We start from the raw sequence: 23,655 nt of genomic DNA on the forward strand, positions 1-23,655 counted from the left end.
TTCTAAGGACAAATAACTTGGTTTACTTAATATAAATAAATCATACCTCCCTAAAATGGAGAGGAAATCTATTGATTAAAGATTTATAAGATGTAATAACCAATTACAATATATAAACCTTAATTGGATCCTGATTCAAAGGAACATACTTTAAAATAACAATAAATTTAATTTATGATAATTTCTGTGAGACAATTGGAAGTTTAAATAATAGATAGTTGATTATATTAATTGTTAACTTCTCAGAAGTGAGGATAGTATTATGGTTATTAAAAAAAGAGAGACTTTATTGTTTAGATGAAGCCAGGATTAGCCATGGGTTTTATGGTGGGGCTGGTGATGGATATGTGGGAGTTTAGGATACTAATCTACATTTATGTACAGTTGAAATATTCTATTATAAAAATTTTAAAACATGATATAACCACAAGCTGATTTTTATATATAAAATGTAAATTATTAATTTGAAAGCAAACTGCCTATGAACTAATTTGAGTGCAAAATCTTGGGAATGGCAGTATTGTTAATGAAACCAACCAAAAATAAAGTACACATTGTTGTTACAATACCTTGTTGAAGCTGGTTGGCTGTAGGTACAGATAACATCCCATGGTGAAATAGATCTGAACTAATACAGGTTAACTTACCAGCTATTAGTGGCCCTCCAGTGTGATGTCAAACGTTTGTTAAGTAAATGTCCCAAATGAACTTCGTACCCTATATTTATGATATACTTGGAGCATTTCCTGGCTAGTAGCTTTCTAAAAAGTTTACCATAAACTTATTTCAAACATTTTCTGATAGCAAATAAATATTCTTGTGTGCAATAATTTAGAAAAAAAAATAGTAGTATTCCATCATATGGGTTTGCTTGGCTAACCTCCTATAATTGAGCATTTAAATTGCTTCTAATTTTTCATTATCAGGATAATGTTTTGAAGAGCATGTTTAAATGAACATCTTTGTATACATCTGATCGTTTACTTAGAATAAATTCCTAGAATTTGCATGTTTGTACCGTTGAAGTTTGTAATAGATTGTTTCAGTAATGGACAAACCTCCCCCTATCCATGCCCTTATGTGTAGTCTCTTCTTATATTGACCCTTCCCATATTAACCATGTGGCTTGTTTGGGACAATGGAGCATCAGTAGAAGTGATGCAAGGACTGGCTTTAAAAAAGAGCACATTTGTGCCCGCCTTCTTGTAATGCTGCCATCATATAAAGTCTGGCCTAGGCTGCTGGAGTCTTGTGGCACAGCCCTCGGTCAACACCAAAGCACTAAACATGTGAATGCAAGGGAGTGAAATTTGCCACCCCCAAACGTGTCTCTGTGGCATACAATTATTGTAGGCTGCTTATTTTTAAGAAACAGCAGACATAGGAGAAACTCTGAAAACCAGGTAGAATTTGCAGTAGAAGTATGTGAATATGTAGTTCGTCCAGTGCCCTTTGTTGAAAAGACGATTCCTTCTATGTCGCAAACTCTGAAAATAAAATTCTCCTCTTTCTAGAATCTGTTGTTACTCCTTGCTGTGGGTCTTTGTTGTTTGTCGAATGACTTTTCTAAGCTTTTTTGTTGATCTCTATTTCTGAAGTCTTTATTTCTTTAATTTAGTAGTCAGCTAGTTGTTTGATAGAGACTTCCTTAAGTGGTTAAAGCTAAGAAAAAAGAAAAGAAAAAGAAAAAATTGTCTTCAGGTCTTCGCAGATTGACTTTGTGCTGGGCCACTTCTCAAATGTTTAATCAGGCCCTTTATAGTTCTGGCCCTTCGCTTTCTGCTTATGCTGAGCCTAAAGATCAGCTAGAAGCTTTCAGTCTTCTCTCATTTTTTTCTGAGGACGCATGATGCCCTGGGCATGCAGATATACTCAGGAGTTTTTCAAAACCTTTCTACCCCAAACAGTCTCACTACCCAGTGTTTTCTTCCTTGATTTGTCATGTCTAGAGTTGGTCCCAGGGGGCAGAAGTTGGTTCATTTGGCTGTCAATATTTTTGGGGACATTCTCCACCCGGAAAGAATTCCAATTTAGGTCGAACAAAGGCAGGCTTCTTTTGTTAGTTCTTCAAGGAATTCAATGACAGTTAGGTTAAAGCAAATGTGATTCTTTGGGAACAAAACAGTCTCTACTTTATCCAGTACCATGTATTCATGGTAGATTCAAGTTGCCATTTTGAAAACCTTCGTGGTGTTGGGGAGAGGGATGAGGATGGGGCAAGGATAAGTTAAAAGGTCATAGAGTTCTCTTACTATGTTTAGGTGAAGTTTCTCCTCATTAAATGTTCATTTGGTTGCTGTAAACCTTTGCCTGTCTTCAAGAGCTTCAATATGGTTGATCCTTACAGCTTCTGATAGATATTTTTGGTGTCTGGGGAGGGACAAGCCCCTTGAGGCCTCTACTCTGCTATCTTCACTGATGTTACCAATTAACATGAATAATTTTTGAATCCCTTTTGTGTATCTCCAATAGCAGACCGATTCAAATACTAATTTAACTTTTATAGTCTAGCATACTTTCTTCTTTGATGATTGTAGATAACGACAGAATTTTTTTTTTCCAGCTTAATGTCTGACTCTCTGATATGCTGAAAAGATGGACTATCTGAAAAACTTAGTCTTCATAATCCACTACTAGAGATTCTTCTGGTTTTTAATCTACATTTCTAGAAGCTGGTTTTTAATCTCTTTTGCTGATCCACCCCTTTTTTGACCCAACTCTAAATGTTGGAGTCCTTCAGGGATCAATCATAGGAATTCTTTTTATTCTTTACTCTCCTAGGGAATTTTATATTCTCCTAAGCCCATAAATACCACGGATATTCAATGACTCCAAAATTAATGTCCCTAGTCCAGAGTTACTTGCTGAATTCCAGACCAATTGCTACTTGACATTTCTCCTGAGTACCTCACAATATTTCAAAATAAACGTATTAAAAATGAAATATTTAGTTCTTACTCCTACAATTATTTTTCTCCCCAGTTCTTCCCCATCTTACTAAATGACACTTCTATTTATCAGTCATTTATTGTAGGAATGTTGGAGTCATGCTTGACTCTCCACTCCTCCTGGTTCGCAAACCTATTAATTTTAATAATTAATAAATAATAATTCATCTTATATATATTTCTTGAAAGTGGCCAATTCGCAACAACTCCACTTCTAGTACTATAAGATAAGCTGCATACCATACTGTGACCGTAGCACTTCTACCTGTTTCCAAGCTTGCCCCTCAATTTGCCCTGCAATTAGAGTGAACATTTAAAACTGCACAACAGATCACATTACTCTTCTGCTGACTCATAACTCATTAATGTGGCTCACAATTCTGCATAATCCAGCCTACTACCCTTCTGTCTAGCCCTAGGTCCTACCTCTCTGTCCCTTTCTCATCATTCTCCAGCCACAGTGGCCTTTTAATTACTCTAATCTATAAGCTTTCTCTTGCCTTAGTGTTTTGTATATGCTATTTTCCCTGAGCTATTCTCTTCCTCCCACCCTTTTCTTGGCCAATTTGTTCAGGATCCCTTCAAGCTAAGTTAAATCCCTCTGTTCGGCTCTCCCATAGACTCTTGAACTTTTCTTTAATAGACCTTATGAACTTTATCATCATTTCTATGATTATTTGTATGATTATTTATTATTAGTTTTCTTTTGGACTATAAGCTTCATGCAACAAGGTTTTGCTGATCTTTTCTATCCACAGTGCCTATTCAAGATGCCAAGCTAATTGTCGTTGATAAATAAATATTTGTTAAATGAATAAATTAAAGAATGAGTGGATTAGGAGTCAGAAGCAGTTTTATTCTGGTTGTTTCCAGAGGTAAGAACATGAAATGTTTCCTGGGCACCTGCCCACCTTCCAGTAATGAGAGCGAACCCTTACTTTCCCTTGCTCTTCTCCCCCATATATGTGTAAGGAATTGTTCCACTTTGTTCAAACACTTTGCTCTGGGATGGAGGAACTGAATGCCAGGATGTGCCAAAGGCAAGAGAGGAGTCTTCTTTATGTTCACAATGAACCAAGAATTACCAATGAGGAAGGAGAGAAGTTAACCTTCCAATGGGGTTAACTTCTATCCTTCCTCATTGGTAATTCTTTAAGAAGTTCAGAAAGCCATGGGTTTATAAGAGGGATTCATCACAAATGCTATGATGAATAGAATGAAATCAAAATGAGAGAAAAGAACGCAGGAGTTAAGATAAAATGTAACAGCTGCAGGTCCTTGCAAGGGGAAATAGAAAATGTGAGTCCAGTAGAAGTTTGACAAAAAAAGGAAATGGTTTCTTAGAGCTGGAAGTTATAAGTAGTTTAGGTCTTAGAGGTTTAAAAGTGAAGATTGCGAAGCAACATTGGAAATGATGAGGATGTACACAATTAACATTGCTGTGAACTTTATCCCTATTATGATGTTTAATCGCAAATATTTTGGAATTTACTATTTAGTAGGAGATATCAGAAGTGATAAATGGAGTTTCATGCATGAAGAAAATATGGGTATGTTTTCTATCATGCATTACCTTATTTTATTCAGATACCAATCTGATCACATGTGGTCCAAAAACACTAAAATAATAAACCAGGTATAATCAAATTTAAAGATTGGGCCTCAAGCATTATACCCAATGATGCCACACTTGCTTATGATCTCACCAATATAAAAACACATCCATATGTCAGCGGCCACCAAATCATCCAGCACAGTTTCTTTAACTATGAGCTGTTTATAGCTTCCAGATTTGAGCGCTCTTGAATATTTTTTTTTTCCAGGCTTCATTCACTGTAGGAATCTCAGCAGGGGTTGAAGGAACCAGCTCAACCTTAAGGTCATGTCAAAACGTGTAAGTCACAGCAACATTTATCAACACCAGAACCTTCTCAGTGGTTGACCACGGTTCTAGGATGGAAAGTTTGTCACTCTGAATGGCTGACTAAATTAATTATAGATATTTTACAAGAGTAATAATAAGAAAGCAACCCAGGAAGTAGAGATGTGGAGAAGATAAAAACTAAATGCTTTAACAGTGGCTTTGAATTGGCAGTGACACATCGGGAATCAGGGTGAGGGAGAAGAGGGAAGTCAATTATCACTTAGGTGGGGAATCATTGGGAGAAGCCATGAGAAGTCACTGGAATGAAGATTTGAGGTGAATCATTGAAGAGTCACTTAGTCGTACTATTTCTTCCTCTTCTCTTTTCTTACTTTCTTGTGTCATTTTCTGAATTTCCTATGACCAAATCTTTAGAAAGCATAAAATTGTGTGTGTGTGTGTGTGTGTGGTGTCTGCATGTGTTTTCCTATCTCTCCTTGAAGAATAGTGATGCAATTTAGTTTGTGGAGCTATTTAGGAATGTTAAAGAATATCAGTTAGCATATGTCTATTTGCATAGGAAAGAATATCCTGGCAATTAATGGTGACTTAAGTAATGAAGGCATTATTTCACATTATATGAAATTTGGAGGCATTTAATTTTAGGTTTGGTTCAGTGGCACAATCATATCATTGAGGCCCAGGCTTTTCCCATCTCTCCATTCTGCCATCCTCAGCATGTAGCTCTTCATCTTTTAGTATTTCCTCTCATGGTCACCAAACGTAATTCCCTAAAATGTGACTTAGAAGGAAATATTAGAACTTAAAATATGATCCCTTGTGAATTTTACTTCTGTTTGGCGCTCTCTCTCTCTCTCTCTCTCTCTCTCTCTCTCTCTCTCTCACACACACACACACACACACACACACACACACACACACACACACCACATACACACCACATTTATTTATACTAAAAATAAAGACATATCTGACAGTCCGGAAGAAAAAAAAAGAGCTAGTGCTGTCATTAGTAATATGCCCATAAGTAACATGTGAGGGTCTGAAATGAATTCCTGAGAATTCAGGCAACTACCGTTCCACACCCTATAAGGAATTGAGGATATGGCAAATCAGCTAAAGTGGCATGGGCTGATGTCTAAGGGTAAGGATACCTGACTGTGTGGTAGGAAAAATAAGTGCAAACTCTGAAACAAAGCCTGCTGAAATCCCTGGGCTGAATTGGGAGAGAGTGCCTAGTGTTATGGCAGCCACCTTGACATTTCTATAGGAATGTCATGTAACCAGTGTCCCCTAGTTAATCACTCTGAATCATTATTATTTAAATTTGTGATATTCTCAAATGTGTTCCCAGACAAGTGTCACTGAGAAGCAATGAATTAGGAATCAGGTCTCGATAGCTCACTGCTTTGAAGTAGTGTTTCACCAGCTATGTTTTCTGAAGTGTTTTAGAGTCACCCTGAGTTACTAAAAGTGGGACTGGGGAGTTCTGAACAGCCATTTGCAACATAGCAATCAAAATAATGTGTCTGCCTTCATGGTTCCCCATTAAAATTAAAAATATTAGTTTATTAATATCAACCTGGATTGAAAAGCTTATGTAGAGAAGTGGAGTTTTGTTTTAGGAAGCTATCGAATTATTGTCTGAAGACACAATTGACTAATTTGGTAAAACTGGTTTCTTCCTGCGAAGGTATGTTGTATTAAGAAAGAATTGCCTCACTTTATGCTAGGGAGTAGTAGATACCACTCACACTTTACTTATAACCACTTGGCCTAGATCACAGTGATCTATGCTTGACTATTAACAAACACCCACTTCTTACCACCTCCTCTTCCGCCCCAACAAAGGAATGGTTTCTGAGCCTGATACATCACTTTAAGAAGGGAGGTGTCCTGGGTAAAGCTGACACATGAAAATTCAATCCACCCAGAGGTTCAAGCAGGCTTGCCTCTCTCCAGTGAGAAATGAGTTCATTTGACAATTCAAGTCTCTACTCAACACCAGGGGCATAACCACTTATTAATGAATTTTGTTTTGTAGTAGGATTCTCTCTGATTTTCTTCCTTATTTATGTCACCAGTTCCTTTCTCTTATCCAATTACTGATGTTCCCTTATAATAATAATTATTTTTTGTGTGTTTAACATGATATGTGCAATGATGAGCCTTTACGGATAGACAAGAACTACTACACTCAAGAATATGAGAAAATATTTGTTTATGAGTATAGTCTATATTTTTGTGCCAGTTTTCCTTTCTAGGGAGGTAAATAAAAATAGAAATTCTGACCAAGTATTGAGTGCTGAAGCATATAAATAGCTGTGGATATCAATATATGCATTTCATTCAGATAATTGTAAATTACAACTTGATAAAAGTGTGATTTAATGGTTTTATTCGGTGGTGATAATTCTATAGAGGAAGCATAAAATTTCTAAAATATATATTGAGGTTACCCATTTCACTACCTTTAACTTTTGTTGCCACTATCATTTTAAGGAAGCATGATTCGAAGACTATAATGAAGTGTTGTATGTGTTCAAGGTTTTATTTTAACAGGTGGGGCCTGGAGGAGTTCTAGGAGCCAAGGCCAGACGTGAAATAGGGTTGGGGTAGCCTGTACACTGAGCAAAGGGGATCACATGCTTTTTCACTGTACCATTCTTCCCCTCTGTGCAGTGAACTAAATACAGAAATTGTAATCTACAAATTTTGCTTTAAAAACACGAAACTACCCAAAGAAGCTTTAATTTTGACATTTTTTTTCTCTGCTAGTTTCTATGCCACAAAAACATAGCCAATTTTATTGTGTCAACCTAGCTTTTAACAGCTTATAATGATTTTTAGGATGGTAATAACCAAGCAAAAGAGTCTTTCAAGCCTCTACAGTAGTCGTTCTCATGCTTGAGCGTGCGGGCACAACCCCAGAGTTTCTGATTCAGTAGGTCTGAGGAAGGCCCCAGAGTTTCCATTTCTAACAGGTAGTGCTAATGCTACTGGTCTGGTAAGCAAACTTTAAGAGCCACCGTCCCACTCGTACTGTACCGATACTGTCTACTACTGCTTTCTTACTCTACTCTAGCGACACTGACTTCCTCGTGATTCCTTGAACATGCCAGGTGTTCCCCTGCCCCACCTCAGGCTTTTGTATTTGCTGTTCCCCCAGATATTCATGTTCTTGCTTCCTCACTTCCTTCAGATATTTCCTCACCTATTATCTTCTTAGTGAGTCTTTCTCTAACCACCTGATTTAAAATAGCAATATTTCTCCACTAACACACACTCACACATATTCACATATATGTGAATACATACATACTCTCTATCATATCCCTTTCCCGAAATGTTTTTCTTCATTGCATTTATTGCCATCCGACATATTATATGTTTTACTTATTTATTCAGCGTCTACTCCTTCCCCTTACTAAAATGTTAATTCCTGAGAACAGAGATTCTCATCAGTTTTGCTTTTTCCTGTATCCCAGAGCTTAGAACAGTTTTGACAAACAGTAAACACTCCAAAGTCATTGTTTTAACTGGAGGACAGCAGGAACCACAACTCTACCTGTTTTTAGACCATAAACCATAAAGGAAACTCACTCGTTGCTGAAACAAATTAAGAACAATTAGCCGAGTCCTCTCTTTGCCCAGGCCTGTCAAAAGGCCAGACTAAAGGAGAAGAGGACGGCACCATTAACCTTCCGAAGGGCTCGGGGTAGGTTGTTGCTCTGTCTTCACTTTTCTCATCTACAAGACAAAGTGGCTGGAGGTGAGATATAGCAAGTCCTCAGGTAATGTTTTGTCCAATGTCATTTTATTACAACGTCGATGAGAACAAGAAAATTGATTCCTGGCCAGGGTCACTGTCTATGGAGTTTGCACGTTCTCCCCACATCTGCATGATTTTTCTCTGGGGACTCCTTTTTCCTCCCACACCCAAAGATGTGCATGTGAGGTGAATCAGCATGTCTGCAGTGTTCCAGCGTGAGTGAATGTGTGTGTGTGTGAATGCACCCTGCATGGGAAGGGCATTCTGTCCAGGGCTGGTTCCCACCTTGTGCCCTGAGCTGCTGGGATAGGCTCTACCCACTTGTCATCCTGAACTGGAAAAAAACAGGTTGGGAAAATAATGATTTTACTTGTTTTTATTCATCTTTCTTAAATGTATGTATAGCTCAATTTATTTCCATGTTTAACATTAGAAGTGCTTTTAGGTCTTTATTTAGAAGTTTGGTGATGTTTTTGTGATCAGAAATATGCCATAGAACTTAATTCTTGTTTATATCAATTAACCTATGGTAAAATTGGTTTCATTAGACATTGCTTCGCTTAAAATCACAGTTTCCAAGAACCTATCTATGACATTAAATGAAGACTAACTGTATCTGTTTTTTCCAGCTCTAAATCTTCATGCTTTTCTCTTCCCCTAGGTCTCCATATCACATAAAGGGAAGCCTCAGGACACTGGGACTAGTGAGCAGCTTCACTCTCATCCTGAGGTGACAGTTTCCTCCTGAGCATTTACACCCTTCAGCTATTGTCAATAACTTTCTATAATATTCTGTTGAGGATCTTCTCCTAATCAAAGCTACAACCCCACAGCTGCATGCGTTTTTGGTTTTGTGTCAAGTTCTTTTTCCCAGGTCTTAATCGGTGCCAAACTCAATATTACTACAATTGTGTGACCTCAGAAGTCAACCCATTCCAGGACTTCTCAAACCAGTTTGATAGGGGGACATCTAGAGATAGTTCTTTTCACTGCTGACCTTGATATATTGATATTTTAACATATGAATATAATAATAATATATAAAATTTGGGGCTAAATCATAAACCACCTTATATCTAGATTCCAGTAGAGACAAATAATAGTGGATGCTGAATTTCAAATAAAAATTTAGGCAGAAAAATTTTAAATTGAGAACATTTTACCTTATTACTTAATTTGATCTTATTTTCTACAAACTGAGAGCACTGGCTTATTGACCGCTTTTCGGAGCATGCGGTGGAAGAAGATTAGCAGAGAGTGGTCAAGAGCATAGGCTCTGGACCTATTAGTTGTAGGAACTTGAAGGGATTATTTAACTTCTCTGTGCTTTAGTTTCTTCAACCATAAAATGAGAATAATGGTAATAGCAAATAACTTCTAGTCACTGAGAAGCCAAAATGAAATGGTACAAATAAAACTTTTCAACTGAGCCAGGCACCCAACAAGGGCTTGACCAATGTTGACTGTTAGTCATTGTGGAAGGCCATAGTAAGGCACACTTAGAAAAGGGTCAGCTCAGGTAGGGAGAGAGATAAAAAAAAAAAAAAAAAAAAAAAAAAAAAAAAAAAAAAAAAAAAGAGCATTTGGAGAAAATGAAAGGATTAACAAGAAAGAAGAGAAACAGATAGGAGTAACACAGAAACCCTGGAGAAGCTATATGTGTTTATTTGACTTGGATTTCTGTTTATTTGAACATTTAAAAAAATCATTAGTCTCTGCTTACATAGGGCTTCGTCTGGTGGGTAGAGTCTGAGGTTATGAGGTTATTGACTGTTCAGGTTAGAGTGCAAGGGTCATCAGAGTACTCAGAGTTTTGAGCAAAAGTCTGTTTCAGGTGTCTTTTTAGGTAATCTGTCTCCAGGAAACTCTGGAGCCTGGTCAGGAAATTCAGGGGCTTACAACCTAAGGATTTTCCAAGAATAATCTTTTAAATTGTTGGGAAAAGTTTAAAGATTTTTTTGTTTGTTTATTTTTTTACTTTGTTATGTAACTTCAAAAATAAGGGCTTATAAAAAGAAGAGTTGGACATAGTCAGAATCACAGTACTCTTACTGGGCCCCCTTGCTCACAACTCACCTCTCCTTCCAAGGCAAGTCAGCAATTTCCAAAGCCTGTTGACCCCCTCAATGGGTTTCCCCGGTACACTCTGTGTTTGGGGTTATTACTTTGAGTGTGTTCAACCTTTTCTCAGATGTCACTGAACTGTGCCTAGGCTGACCTTCAGGGCATTGACACCTAAGCAAATAGTTAATGTTATTGAAAAAGCTTGAATTCTGTTTAGTGCTTTGTAATGATGAAAACAGAAGTTGGAAAAGGTAAAACGCTTTGACTCTCTGGACAGGAGCTCATTGTTTCTTTTGGTTTCCTCAAGTTCACTTTCACAGGTAAGTGACTTTTATTGCTGACAGCATTTGAAGACTATGTTCTGCAAGTCCATTTCCTCTAAGGCTCACTTTGTGGGCTGTTGTGTTTCTGATTTATTATAGGGTGGCTTCTTGTCATGTAATAAATAGGATGACAATGCTTGGATATGAACTTACAGAATACATGAATGGTTTTATAATATTATATACAATACAGATGACTCTTGGTTGCTGTTTCATGTATATATAGCAATACTATTTTATGCAGCAATTCTTTTAAGAATCTATGGTATATGGGGGTGTGGCACAAATGGATGACCAGATTGGAAAATCTACCAAAAGTAAAAATGCCAGGGAACTTTCTTAACTTGGCTTTATGAAAGCATAATTTGATTGTATTGATAAACACAAATCATACGCTGGAAAACTGATGCTGGTTTAATTCAGAACTATGCCAAGTTATCTTTCCCCTGACACCATACTCCTTCCCTCATTCTCCCAGTTTTTAAGAATTTAGTTACTGAAACATTTGAGCTCTGGATGCCTGGCTAGAGTTGGTTTCTAGACTCTAATTCCAGTTTTTTGGTTTCTCTTGCCAATAGAAATCACATGTTGCTGGTTATCTGAGTGCATAGATCAAATACCCTTCACATTTAAGACTGGGAATAAAGTGTGGTATTTCAAATGTTCTGAGGGAGGAATAGCTTTCTAGACATGTTAGAGACAAATCATGACTGTACCTAAAATTCTTAATATTGAGACTAATAGTGGTTACTATTAAACTTTTAAAGTATTGACTTATTTACAGGCTCTTGTTTTATAGAGGTTCTTTTTGTGTGCAGCCTCCTTCCACCTTATCCCCACACACCGCCACCAATCCAGACTTAGTTACACTTGTGCTCTTCTCTGTATCACTCTGTAATTATCTCCATTCGAGGCCTCCATTTCCCTGCCTAGCAGTAACGGGTCCCTCCCCTGAGTTGCTTGTAAGCCTTTGAATAATTTGTGTTTTCTACCTCTATGAGTAATGGTGACAAATATTTGCGGATGAATGCTGAAGGTGGATTAGGAAGTAATTAGGGGAAAACATCGCCGACTCTACGATTTTAAAAGACACTGAAATTGCTAAAAAAAAAAAAAAAATGCCTACGTGTCATTGCAGGACTTAAGTATTAGAGTTATATGTTGATTTGTGAAGATGAAAGAACCATACATGGAGAGACAAAGGAGAGCTGGGAGTGACTTTGACTTTAAATTCTACTTTCTTCAAGAGCTGTTCCTTAGTCCTTCACCTCAATCATGACTCTGAAAAAAGGATATTCATGTGTTCTCCTAGGATCCCTGTGTAATTCTTCCCCCTCAGGGCTAGAAGGGTATAGCTTTTATCCTATTCCTCCACAGTGTCTCCAACATTGTTGATACACACCATCATCCCAAAACTTGCAAGATAATGCACTTCTATTTTTTCGACTTCTTAGTATAAGCTAACATTTCTTTCCTCCTCTACTAATCCTTGGGAAAAAGAAATAATTTGCTGGGTTTAATGATGACGAAGGGGCCCTAAAAATCAGCAGTGAAAGACATTTTAAGGGTGTTTTAGAAAAATAAAAATTTGTGGCTTGGAAAGTAACTTCAAGAGGAACAGGGGCAGTTCTACTTTTCTCTCTGAGCAGCCCAGGGAAGCACAGTTTGTGGAGCTGGAAGCCTTGAAAGGGTTTACAGAGGGGGCGACTTCACAAGAAAAAAGCCAAGGAGAATATTCAGTGTGATGTGGGGTCGCCCCACTCCTGAGCCTCACCGTCCCTTCAGCTCCTCAGCGGCGGTCAGGGCATGTAGATCTTCCCTACCATCTTAGCCTGGACGTAAAAAAGCCTCAGCTTCTTCTTCCTGAATTCAGTCTAAGTGAGACCAACATGTTTTAAAAATAGTATCTGGAGAAAATGAAGTGAAAGCAGAATGAATCAGCCCCCCCACAACCCCCAGAAAAATTTCAAAACCCCAAAGACTGACAGAGTCAAGAAGCCATCTCTTAAAGTGACAAGGCCCAGGGCACCATTGGCTTGACTGTGTCGCATCACACAACCTGTTTGCTTTGGTCACCTCAGGCCTATCTGCGTGGGAGTGAAATAAACTATATATGTTCCCGGACTTAGTAAACGGGTGAGTCACTGCTTTGCCTGTGAGAATATCTGTCCTTCCCAACACAATTTTCTGGTCTCTCTCTGGGTGTGGGCTCCAAAGTTCCAAGCTTTATCAGAGTTGGGGTTTTTAAAAAATACAAATGTCATTGTATCCTTCCTTCTCCTGAAAGCCTTTACTAGTTCTCATTGTCCTTGGGATAAAGTCTTAAGTCCTCAATGTTAAGAATTATCAGGCCCCAAGGAATCAACCAGCCATGTTCTCCAGGGTCACCGCATCCACCCATCCACCGCCGTCTCACTGGACCTTCTTCAGTCCTTAAATCTACTCACTGTCTCTTGGGTCTGAGTCTTTGCATGTGCCATTTCCTCCTTAGAGCACTTCTCTCTCCTCTTCCCTTGGCTAACTTTCTCTCATCTCCAAGTCTCATCCCAAATGCACTGGTGCCAGAGTCTTCCTTAACTCCTTCGACAAGGGCAAGGTCTTTCCTTGAGGGTCTAGGAGATGCCTGTGCTTTCCCTTTATTCACAGTCATCACATTTATAGTTTCTTATGTGTCACCTGTCTTCCCTGCCATACTAGAAGCTCCACAAGGATAGGGCTGGTAGGAGGGCTAGAGCATCACACAATTTTGGGGGGGGTAAATCAGGCTCTTGATGATTTCTCCTTGGGTTTTAGGTTATCCTAAACTGACCTCATGATACAAGAGTTAGCAAACATTTTCCAAAAAGGGCTAGAAAGTACATTTTTAGGCATTGGAGGAGGGGTGGAAGTGGGTATAGCTGTGTCACAGCTATTCAACTCTGCCATTGCAGCCAAAACAAAATGAAAACAATGGGCATGACTGGGTACGATAAAACTTTATTTACAAAAACAGGTTGTGAGCCGAATGCTTCTATTGTAGTCATATCCTTCAGCTTGGAAGGATTCCACCTCCTGGGAGAAATATTATCACCCCTGATCTGTTTCTTTTCTTGCCTCCTTCTCCTCCCTCTTCTTTTCGATTCTTCTGCACTATCAATAGCCAGTTGCTAGTGTCACTCCCAGTCTTTGGTGAAGGTCAGCTTACTCATCCATTGCTCCAGGCTGATGTCTTGAAGTCACACTAGCAGCCTTGGTATAACAGTCCGTGGTGGGCACTGACATTTTGTACCTTCAGGATTTTTGACTTGTTCCTGGCATAGCTTTTAGAACCCTATATCTCCTTCAGTTTTGACAGCTTCACGTTCCTGTGGCACTGCTCACTCGGCCCCCTTTCTGAGGTCTGTCAATGTCCCAGGCACTCTCAGGTGACATCTTAGGGCTGCTCCCAGCCAGCCCCCTCTCTCTTTCCCCAACAATGGTCTTACACAGTGTTGTTGCTCATGCTGTAAGATAGAAAAACTTTGATATGTCCTTCCAGTAAAGGTCCTCTAATGTGGGTTTCTGTGTTGATAAAATTACACATTTTATCGAAGAAAAGAAAATGTCAACCATGGATAGTTAAACAGAAGTACGTGTAGGACATAAGTTATAGAGTGCACACCATTCAGTGAAGAGGGACATGGACATTGACATGGACAAATAAGAATTCTTGGGGGATTACAGGATTAGGTGGCCAAAGTCTGCTGACTAGTACTTAGAAATTTTGATTTCCGACTTTTCACTACTAGGGTCTCAAATTCATTGAAAACAAGTTTTTCTGAAAGACCCTGAAAATTTATTTCTAAAGAGGTTTTTCAGAGATTAAAATAATTTACCATACAAAAAGGCGGAGTGAAAAGGAAGTAGCATGGTAAATTTTTTTAAAAATCTGACTTCTTTTGTGTCAGTTAAAGTAAAATTTTGTTATTGTAAATTGTTTAAAAAAAACCCCATAATTCAAGCTTTCTACAATGTATAATACCCAAGTACCTTTGACATGTTTCAGGAAGGTCAAGAAAAAATTGTTAGCCTGGGTGCTGAGAGAGTAGAATTAGGTGGCATTTGTCTGCTTGTATTGATGGGGAAAAACAATGTGAAAAACTATCATAGCACTTCCTAAATCACAGAGTATACCAAGTGAGGAGACACTTATAACCCTGTAAAACAAATCTGTTTATCACTCAAAACCAGACTCCCACTGTATTTCCAGGGTTTCAGAGCTTAGCAGAAGTATCCTCCAGCATCTGCTATATGATGTTCCCAGGATCTTGTCTAATAAAAAGGGAATTAACCCGTGGTAGAAAACATGGTTTAATGATATATCAGAATTTTCCTCCACGCTTATAATGATATGAAGCAGTTCATCTAACATCTATTTCTGGAAACATTGCCTTTTCTGGAAAATACTATAAACAAGGCCTTTGTTTATTCTTTCTAGTAATTTTGATATCTTTTGCACTTTCTTAAACTAAGTATTATAAAATTGCCACTGTCTTTGTAGATGCATGCAACTAATTAACATTTTCAACACAGTGGCCTTCAAAAGTCATCACTGCCATTTTTGACTGGCCAGAGATAAGGTAATTAGCTTTCATTTCTGGCTAACAGTTAGATGCTACACAGTGTATGCCCTGTAATGCTGGAGAGTGTACATCTAAGTAGAGCTCCTTGGTATATCAAAAGGGACCAGTGGACTACCAAAGTTCGGAATGATGCACTGAATGTTGAGAAAGAAAACAAACAAAAGAGCAGATACAGATATTCAGTAGCCAGCCTGGTATTCATGCCAAAACCATGTTAAGCTCTTTTTATAAATAAATCATCTCTCAGAATACTAACTGTATAAGTCAGGGTTCTACTGAGAAACAGAACCAATAGACTACATATAGATGTGCAGAAAGAGATTTATTATGAGGGGTTGATTTATGTGACTATGGAAGCTGAGAAGTCTGACAGTCTGCAAGCTGGAGGCCCAGGGAAGCTGTTAAATCCAAGGCCTTGGAACCAGGGTAGCCAATGTTCTAAGTCCCACACTGAGTCTGAAGGCCTGAGAACCAAGAGCTCCGATGTCCAAGGGCAGGAAAAGACGATATCCTAGCTAAAGCGAAAGGGCAAATGCATCCTTCCTCAGCTTTAAAAAATAATGATTAATTAATTTTTTATTGTGGTGTAATCAATATATAACATTGTAGAAGTTTAAGGTGTACAACATATTGATTTGATACATTTATGTATTGCAATATGATCACCTCCGTAGCTTTAGTCAACATCTCTATCAAGCCACATAATTATCATTTTTTTTTGTGCTGAGAACATTTAAGATCTAGACTCAGCAATTTTAAAGTATACAACACAGTACTGTTGACTATACTCACTAGGCTGTGCATTAGATCTCTATAACATACTCATCTTCTAGTTGCAAATTTGTACTTTTTAAGTACATCTCCCCAACTCCCCCACCCACTAGCCCCCAGTAACCCCCATTCTACCCTCTGTTTCTATGAGTTCACCTTTCTTAGATTCCACATGTAAGTAATATAGTACAATATTTGTCTTTTATTGTCTGACTTATCCCACTAAATGTAATGCCCTCAAGTTTCATCTATGCTGTCATGAATGGCGTGATTTCCTTTTTTTCATGGCTAAACCATATTCCATTTTGTGTGTGTGTGTGTGTGTGTGTGTGTGTGTGTGTGTGTGTATGTGTATGAATGGATGATTCCATGTCTTCCTTATCCATTCATCCATTGACACTCAGGTGGTTTCCATATTTTGACTATTATGAATAATGCTTAAATAAACATGGGAGTGCAGATATCTTTTTGATATGCTGTTTTCCTGTCCTTTAAATATTTACACAGAAGAGGGATTGCTGCATCATATGGTGGTTGTATTTTTAATTTTTTGAGGAATTTCCATACTGTTTTTCATAGTGGCTGAACTAATTTACGTTCCTACCAATGGTACACAAGTGTCCCCTTTCTCCACATCCTCACCAACACTTGTTATTTCTTGTCTCCTTGATGACAGCCATTCTAACAGGTGTGAGGTGATGTCTCATTGTGGAGTTTTTGTTGTTTGTTTGTTCTTTGGCTTATAAACAGCAGAAGTTTATTGCTCACAGTTCTGGAGACTGGAAGTCTGAGATCAGGGTTACAGAATGGTTGGATTCTGGTGAGAGCTCTCTTCTGGGCTGCTAGCTTCTCATTGTATCCTAATGTGATGGAAAGGCTGATTGTGGTTTTGATTTGGATTTCCCTGATGAGGAGTGTAGAAAACCAATTCATATACTTGCTGGCCATTTTGATATCTTCTTTGGAAAAAATGTCAGTTCAGTTCCTCCACCCGGAGTTTCCCTGCCATTTTGTTCATTTCAGGTTTTCAAGTAGGCTGAATGAATGATGCCCATTGACATCGATGAGAGATTTAAATGATAATCTCTTCTGGAAACACCTTCACAGACACACCCAGAAGTAATGCTTTGCAACTATCTGGGCATCCCTTAGCTCCCTCAAATTTACAAACGTAAAATTCACCATCTCACCAACCTCAGACAAGGTCACTCTGAGACAAAGATAAAGTGGGAAAAAACAAGCCTGGTTCATATTTTTTTTCCAAGCGCAGGACCAGACGAGGTCACTGTGCAGTCCACAAAATATCAAACATCCCTCTCTCTTGCTATTTCTTTACCCAATTATAAAATTGCTCTGGCTTTCTGACAACATCCAATCTGGACCAAACCCCACTTCTTTAGACCTTCTCCCAAATCACCTAACTAAAAGCCCAAGTCCTGTAATAAGTTCTTCTAAAAATTTTCCTGCTGAGACACCCATGGTCCCCTGCAGGGTGTTCCCTCTTGCTGCTATGACTAATAAATCTATATTGTTCAACTATAGGTGTATTTCTGGTGGTCTTTGGCTGAATCTATGCTGTGCATAAATATTTGTCTTTGAGAAAATTCCTTTTTAATAGTAAAATAAAGGTCATGAAAATTCATTGCATTCAGAAAGAAGGAAAATGTAAGCAAACCTAATGTGAAACCTAACGTGCTGAATTGCAGAGGGAACAGAGAGGGAAATGGAAGAGAGCAGGCTGGTTGATCAGCATTCTCCTCCTTAACAGAGCTTGCATTACTGCAATGACCCTAGAACGGAGGGTTTAGAGGTGGGACAGGCGGACTGGGTCTCTGACCTTGAAGGGCAAAGGGAACTTTAGCTATCTTCTCTACTTGTGCCAACTGACGAATAGACACAGTTTTATTTCATTTTCACATGAGTCCTACAAGGAGGATTTTACCAGCATCACCATCACTCTTTGACCTGAAAAATGGAGTAATCAGGGTCTGGAGAAAAGTTAAAAAATATATTCAGCAACATAGAGTGAAACCATAAGATATGTGAAACTCATGGGCAAGACATTATACAAATATTCTCTAAATACTGCCAAATATTTGCACACCAGTGGAAAGAACTATTTTTAAATGAAGAGCTGAGCCAATAAAATCTTGGAGATTGAATTTAAAAAAGTCTTAAAATTAGATGTGATATTATAACTACTGTTAAAGTTGTTTTATAATTTTCTTATTATCAAGAGTTTCTTTCATTGCTTTTTGAAAAAAAAAATGTTTTTGGTTAAAATTTCAAAATCAGTAGAGCCAGCAAACATTGCAGTCTCCTAATACTGCTATATCGGACAAATTTTCTTGTTGTATAAAATAATTTCGAATATGGTTTATTTAGTGTTTTTATTTGTACTGAACTCATAAACTACTTAACTAAATCATGTTTCTCACTCTGCTTCTTAATATTAAATTTATTTTTAAAAAATTAGTTCTTATTAAAACATGTTGATAGGTACTATCATGTTTTTTTAAATTAAATTTATCAGGGTAACATTGTTTAATATATATATATTAAAATGATATAGATTTCAAGTGTACAATTCTATAAATGTCATCTGCATGTTGCATTGTGTGTTCACCACTCAAAGTCATATCTCTTTCTGTTGCCATATATTTGACCCCCTTATCTACCTCTCCCCTGCCCCCTTTTCCCTCTGGTAACCACTAAACTGTTGTCTGTGTCTATGAGTTTTTGTTTGTCTTGTTCATTTGTTGCTTTCAGTTTTACATCTCACATATGAGTAAATCATATGGTTCTCAACTTCTTCTGACTGACTTATTTCACTTAGCATGATAATCTCAAGATCCATCTATGTCGTTGCAAATGGAATATTTCATCTTTTCTTATGCAGAGTAATATTCTGTTGTATATATGTACTACATCTTCTTTATCTAATTATCTGTCAGAGGATACTTCGGTTTTTTCCATGTCTTGGCCATAGTAAATGATACTGCAATAAACATCAGGGTGCACATATCTTTATGGATAAATCCTTCCAAATTTTGAGGGTAGATACCCAGAAGAGGAATTGCTGGGTCATATGATAATTTTATTCTTAATTTTTTGAGGAATCTCAATACTGTTTTGTTTTGTTTTGTTTTATAGTGGCTGTACCAATTTTGCAGTCCCACCAGCAGTGTATGAGGGTTCCTTTTTCTCTACAACCTCTTCAATGCTTGTTATTAGTTGTCCTGTTGATGAGAGACATTCTAACAGGTGTGAGGTGGTATCTCATTGTGGTTTTGATTTGCATTTCTCTAATAGCTTGTGAAGTTGAGCATCTTTTCATATGTCTGTTGGACGTTTGTATGTCTTCTTGGGGGACATGTCTGTTTAGGTCCTCTGTCTGTTTTTTAATTGTATTTTTTTTTTTTAATATTGTTGAGCTGTATGAGTTCTTTGTATATTTTGGATATTAGCCCCTTATCGGACATGTCATTTACAAATACCTTCTCTCATTCAGTTGATTGCCTCTTTCTTTTGTTGATGGTTTCTTTTGCTGTATAGAAGCCTTTTTAGTTTGATATAGTCCCATTCATTTATTTTTGCTTTTACTTCCCTTGCCTTTGAGGTCAAATTCATAAAATCCTCTCTAAGACCAAGGTCCATGAGTTTAGTACCTATGTCTTCTATGTAATTTATTGTTTCAGGTCTTATATTTATGTCTTGATCTGTTTTGAGTTAATATCAGTATATGGTGACACATAGCAGTTTAGTTTCATCATTCGCATGTGGCTTTCCAGTTTTCCCAGCACCATTTATTGAAGAGGCTTTCTTTTCTCCATTGTATGTTTTTGCAGCTTTGTCAAAAATTATTTGCCCATACATACATGGGTTTATTTTTGGGCTCTCAATTCTGTTCCAATAGTCTGTGTTTGTTTTGTTAATAGTATGTTCGATATGATGTAATGAAAAGGGTACTTTACCTCTGTGGCCTTTCCTCCCCAAAATACACAATTTTCATCTAATCATGAGATAAATATCTTATAAATCCCGTTTTTAGGGACATTTCACAAAATAACTAATCGATACTCCTCAAAACTGTCAATATCATCAAAAACAAGAAAAGTATGAGAAATTGTCTCACCCAAGAAGAGCTTAAGGAAATATGATGACTTAAAGTAATGTCTTACTTCTACATCTTCACAACACTTTGTACTATTAGATGTTTATTCTTTGCCAGTATTTCGATTAATGGTTTTAGTACTCATTGCTGATCATTTCCCAAAATTTATTCATTGGGGTTGCAAAATAATGATTTTTCTAATTTTATAGGTTTTTAAAAATCAGGAATAGATGTTAATTTTTATTGATTACTTTTTCTGCATCTATCCAAATGATCATTTTTTTTTCTTCACATTTAACAAACACTGTATTCCTGGGATCACCATTGTTCTTTGTATGTTTCATAAACTTCTGAATTATACTTAACATATCTTATTTAGCGATTATAGTCGTTTTGAAAAGTAGTTTTATTTTTTTTTATAACTCTTTTTTGTTTGTTTTGATGTCAAGGTTATACTTATTTTATTAAATGAGTTAGGTAGCAGTTCTTCTGGTTCACACTGGACTTCCTGTATTCTGTATCTAAGGGCTTCTTTTACAAAGAAGCACTGAAGGCCACTCACCAGCATTTGTCTGTTGTTGGTCAGGTACACTGACCCAAGAATATTGCCAGTTGGTTGTGACCTTCTAGTGGTTTTTATTTTTACTGATAGAGAGAGAGAGGGAGAGAGAGAGAGAAGAAAGAAAAAGAAAGAAAGAAAGAAAGAAAGAAAGAAAGAAAGAAAGAAAGAAAGAAAGAAAGAAAGAAAGAAAGAAAGAAAGAAAGAAAGAACAAAAGAAAGAAAAAGAAAAAAGAAAAGGAAAGAAGGAAGAAAGAACATATAAACAGAAAGAACAAATAAATACAAAGCAACTGTCCTTTCTTCAGCCAGAGAAAACCATAATCACAGATTTGGGTATATCTTTCCTAATCATTAGACTCTTTCATTAAATTATTAACCCCTTAAAAAATCTGCTTTTGTCTGAGATTGTTAGTGAAGGTTATTCCTTGAACCAAGTTGTTCTCTCATTTGGCTACTTTCATTAAAGAAGAATAAAAGATAATTGTAATCATTATTTTATTTTATGTTATAGGCTTACTGGCTGGAGATTGCAATTACCATGTCTGACTCAGTAATTCTTCGCAGTGTGAAGAAATTTGGAGAGGACAATCATTGTTTTGAGTCAGATGGATTATGTAAGTGACATTTTTCTCTCACTGTCTCTTGTATAAAGAGAGGTTAGAACAAAAGTAGAACAAACTAGTGAAGTTTCAAGAGGAAGATTCAACAATATTTGGAATTATTATGAGACATGTTTCATATACACAATTGGGTGGTTCTCCCTAGAATTCATGTAATGGGATGTCTGAAAGTGCTAAGGTAAAAATGCACAAAGTATATGTGAGTGAAAGTATCTCACCAACAAATGTCTTTTTCCTAGGCAGAATAGGGTTGTCCAGCATTGACTATTATTACCTTTATTCATATATTATTGTAATTAATTATAGTAGTAATTATTTAGTGAGCATTGCTTCCTGAAAGGAACTGTACCAAGGCTGTGCTGGTCAGAATGAGAAAATGTAAAAGGGGGCCCATAGCAGTAGTACTTAACACATAGTAAGGATAGATGTTTCTAAGCAATTATTATTTTAAAAAATATATCCTATAATTTTACATTTTACTGAAGAAGAACTGAGACTTGGACAATTTTTTTAGAACTTGGCAAAGATCACATGACTAATAATAAATGGAAACATAATTTTAATCCAGTTCTGTTTGATTTCCAAACTCAAAATATTAATTTCTATCCATACTATAACCACTTTATTAATTGAATTAAATTAAATTAAACTAAAATGCCAGGGGAATCAGGGTGTGCTGTCCCATGGTGATGGTTGACATTAGCACCTTGGGTATTTTCTCATGCGGTTTTCCTATACCCAGATCCTGAACCCCCACTTCTACTTCTACCCTTCATCTGCTCTGAACTATGCTGGGGAGAATAATATGCAGCTAAATCCTATGGCTTTTACTGGCATGGAAGTGTCAATGGCATCTTATTGTGTAGTTAATTTGTGGTTTAAATTTGAAATAGATAAATTCTGATGTTCCTAAAGAACTAAAAAATAAATAAATATTTATTTTACTTGGCAGTTTAAAATAATCAGGTTTTCTTCAGTTGATTTAGAAATGTTGGTCTCCAGTTGCTATTCGGAAGATACAAGTATTTCACATCTTGGAGAAAAGTCCAGAAATGTAGTTGAGCCAGCAGTTTTGTTCCTGGAAAAATATCTTCTTTATATATATGTGTGTGTGTATGTGTGTGTGTGTGTGTGTGTGTGTGTGTGTGTACATAATGAGAGAGAATAAAAGAAATGTAAAAAAGCAAATAATAATCATTTTGCAATGTTCAATGAATAAAAGTAATTTAAAGGAATATTTTTCCATAATAAAATTATTAATGACTATTTTGCATTTTGTCAGTATTAACTGCTTTATGTATTGTTTTTATCCTGACAGATAGTAATGATAAGAATTCACGGTAAGTGACTATTTCAACAACACATCTTTTCTAGAATAACTCTGCAATATTTCATTAAAAGGTATAAAAATATATAATATTTGTATGTACATTATGCTTCTTATAAAATGATATAGATAATTCATTCTTTTTCTCTTTAAAATATTACTATAATTTGATTCCAAAACCTCTTTTTAATATCCCTTTTGGACTAGGTTCAAATCTCCTGTCCAGGAACACTATAAAATTTCCAACTAAATGGGCAGGGGGAAAGTTGGGCAAGATGATTTCATGAGTACGGAGGAGGTCTCTAAACCTGAAATTCTTCCCACAAATTGTAGAAACTTAAATTTTAATAATTAGGTATTCCTCTTTAGTTTAAGAGTTTAAATTCTCACACAAAAACAAGTGCCAGTTAATCATACTTTGGCATGAAGGCAGGATTAAATGAAGTTTAATTTGGAAGATAGAAAAGAGGTGCCAGGCACGTTCCTTAAATAGAGGTGATGGAAAGGGACAGGTTGAGTTATCTAAGAAATTTTAAGTAATTCGTGGCAGAGGGAGGTGTTGTGTATGGTAACTTTAGCTTTGGACTAGGAGTGGCAGCATCAGCTTTGGCCTAGAAGAACCACACTGAGTGGGAGAGAGATGAAAAAGGTTGGGGGGGGGGGGTGGC

The 23,655-nt window shown here is 36.9% G+C and overlaps 1 protein-coding gene across 4 annotated transcripts in view; it reads left to right on the plus strand.

Annotated features, from left to right (window-relative positions):
• The first annotated feature begins 10,874 nt into the window (after positions 1 to 10,874).
• The window catches only part of ABCB11 (ATP binding cassette subfamily B member 11), an 84,186-nt gene continuing 71,405 nt past the window's right edge, over positions 10,875 to 23,655 (plus strand). For 3 of the 4 annotated variants that reach the window (XM_016165411.2, XM_016165413.2, XM_016165416.2), the window contains exons 1-3: positions 10,875 to 10,989; positions 21,552 to 21,654; positions 22,979 to 23,000. In XM_016165411.2, the coding sequence (XP_016020897.2) occupies positions 21,579 to 21,654; positions 22,979 to 23,000 (98 nt within the window). In that variant the 5' untranslated portion in view covers positions 10,875 to 10,989; positions 21,552 to 21,578. Of the gene's footprint in view, positions 10,990 to 19,503; positions 19,629 to 21,551; positions 21,655 to 22,978; positions 23,001 to 23,655 lie in introns of those variants that run through there. The other variant, XM_036236799.1, reaches the window with a different exon arrangement.

Source organism: Rousettus aegyptiacus, unplaced genomic scaffold (assembly GCF_014176215.1).
Source record: "Rousettus aegyptiacus isolate mRouAeg1 unplaced genomic scaffold, mRouAeg1.p scaffold_m13_p_2, whole genome shotgun sequence".
NCBI classification, from domain to species: domain Eukaryota; kingdom Metazoa; phylum Chordata; class Mammalia; order Chiroptera; family Pteropodidae; genus Rousettus; species Rousettus aegyptiacus.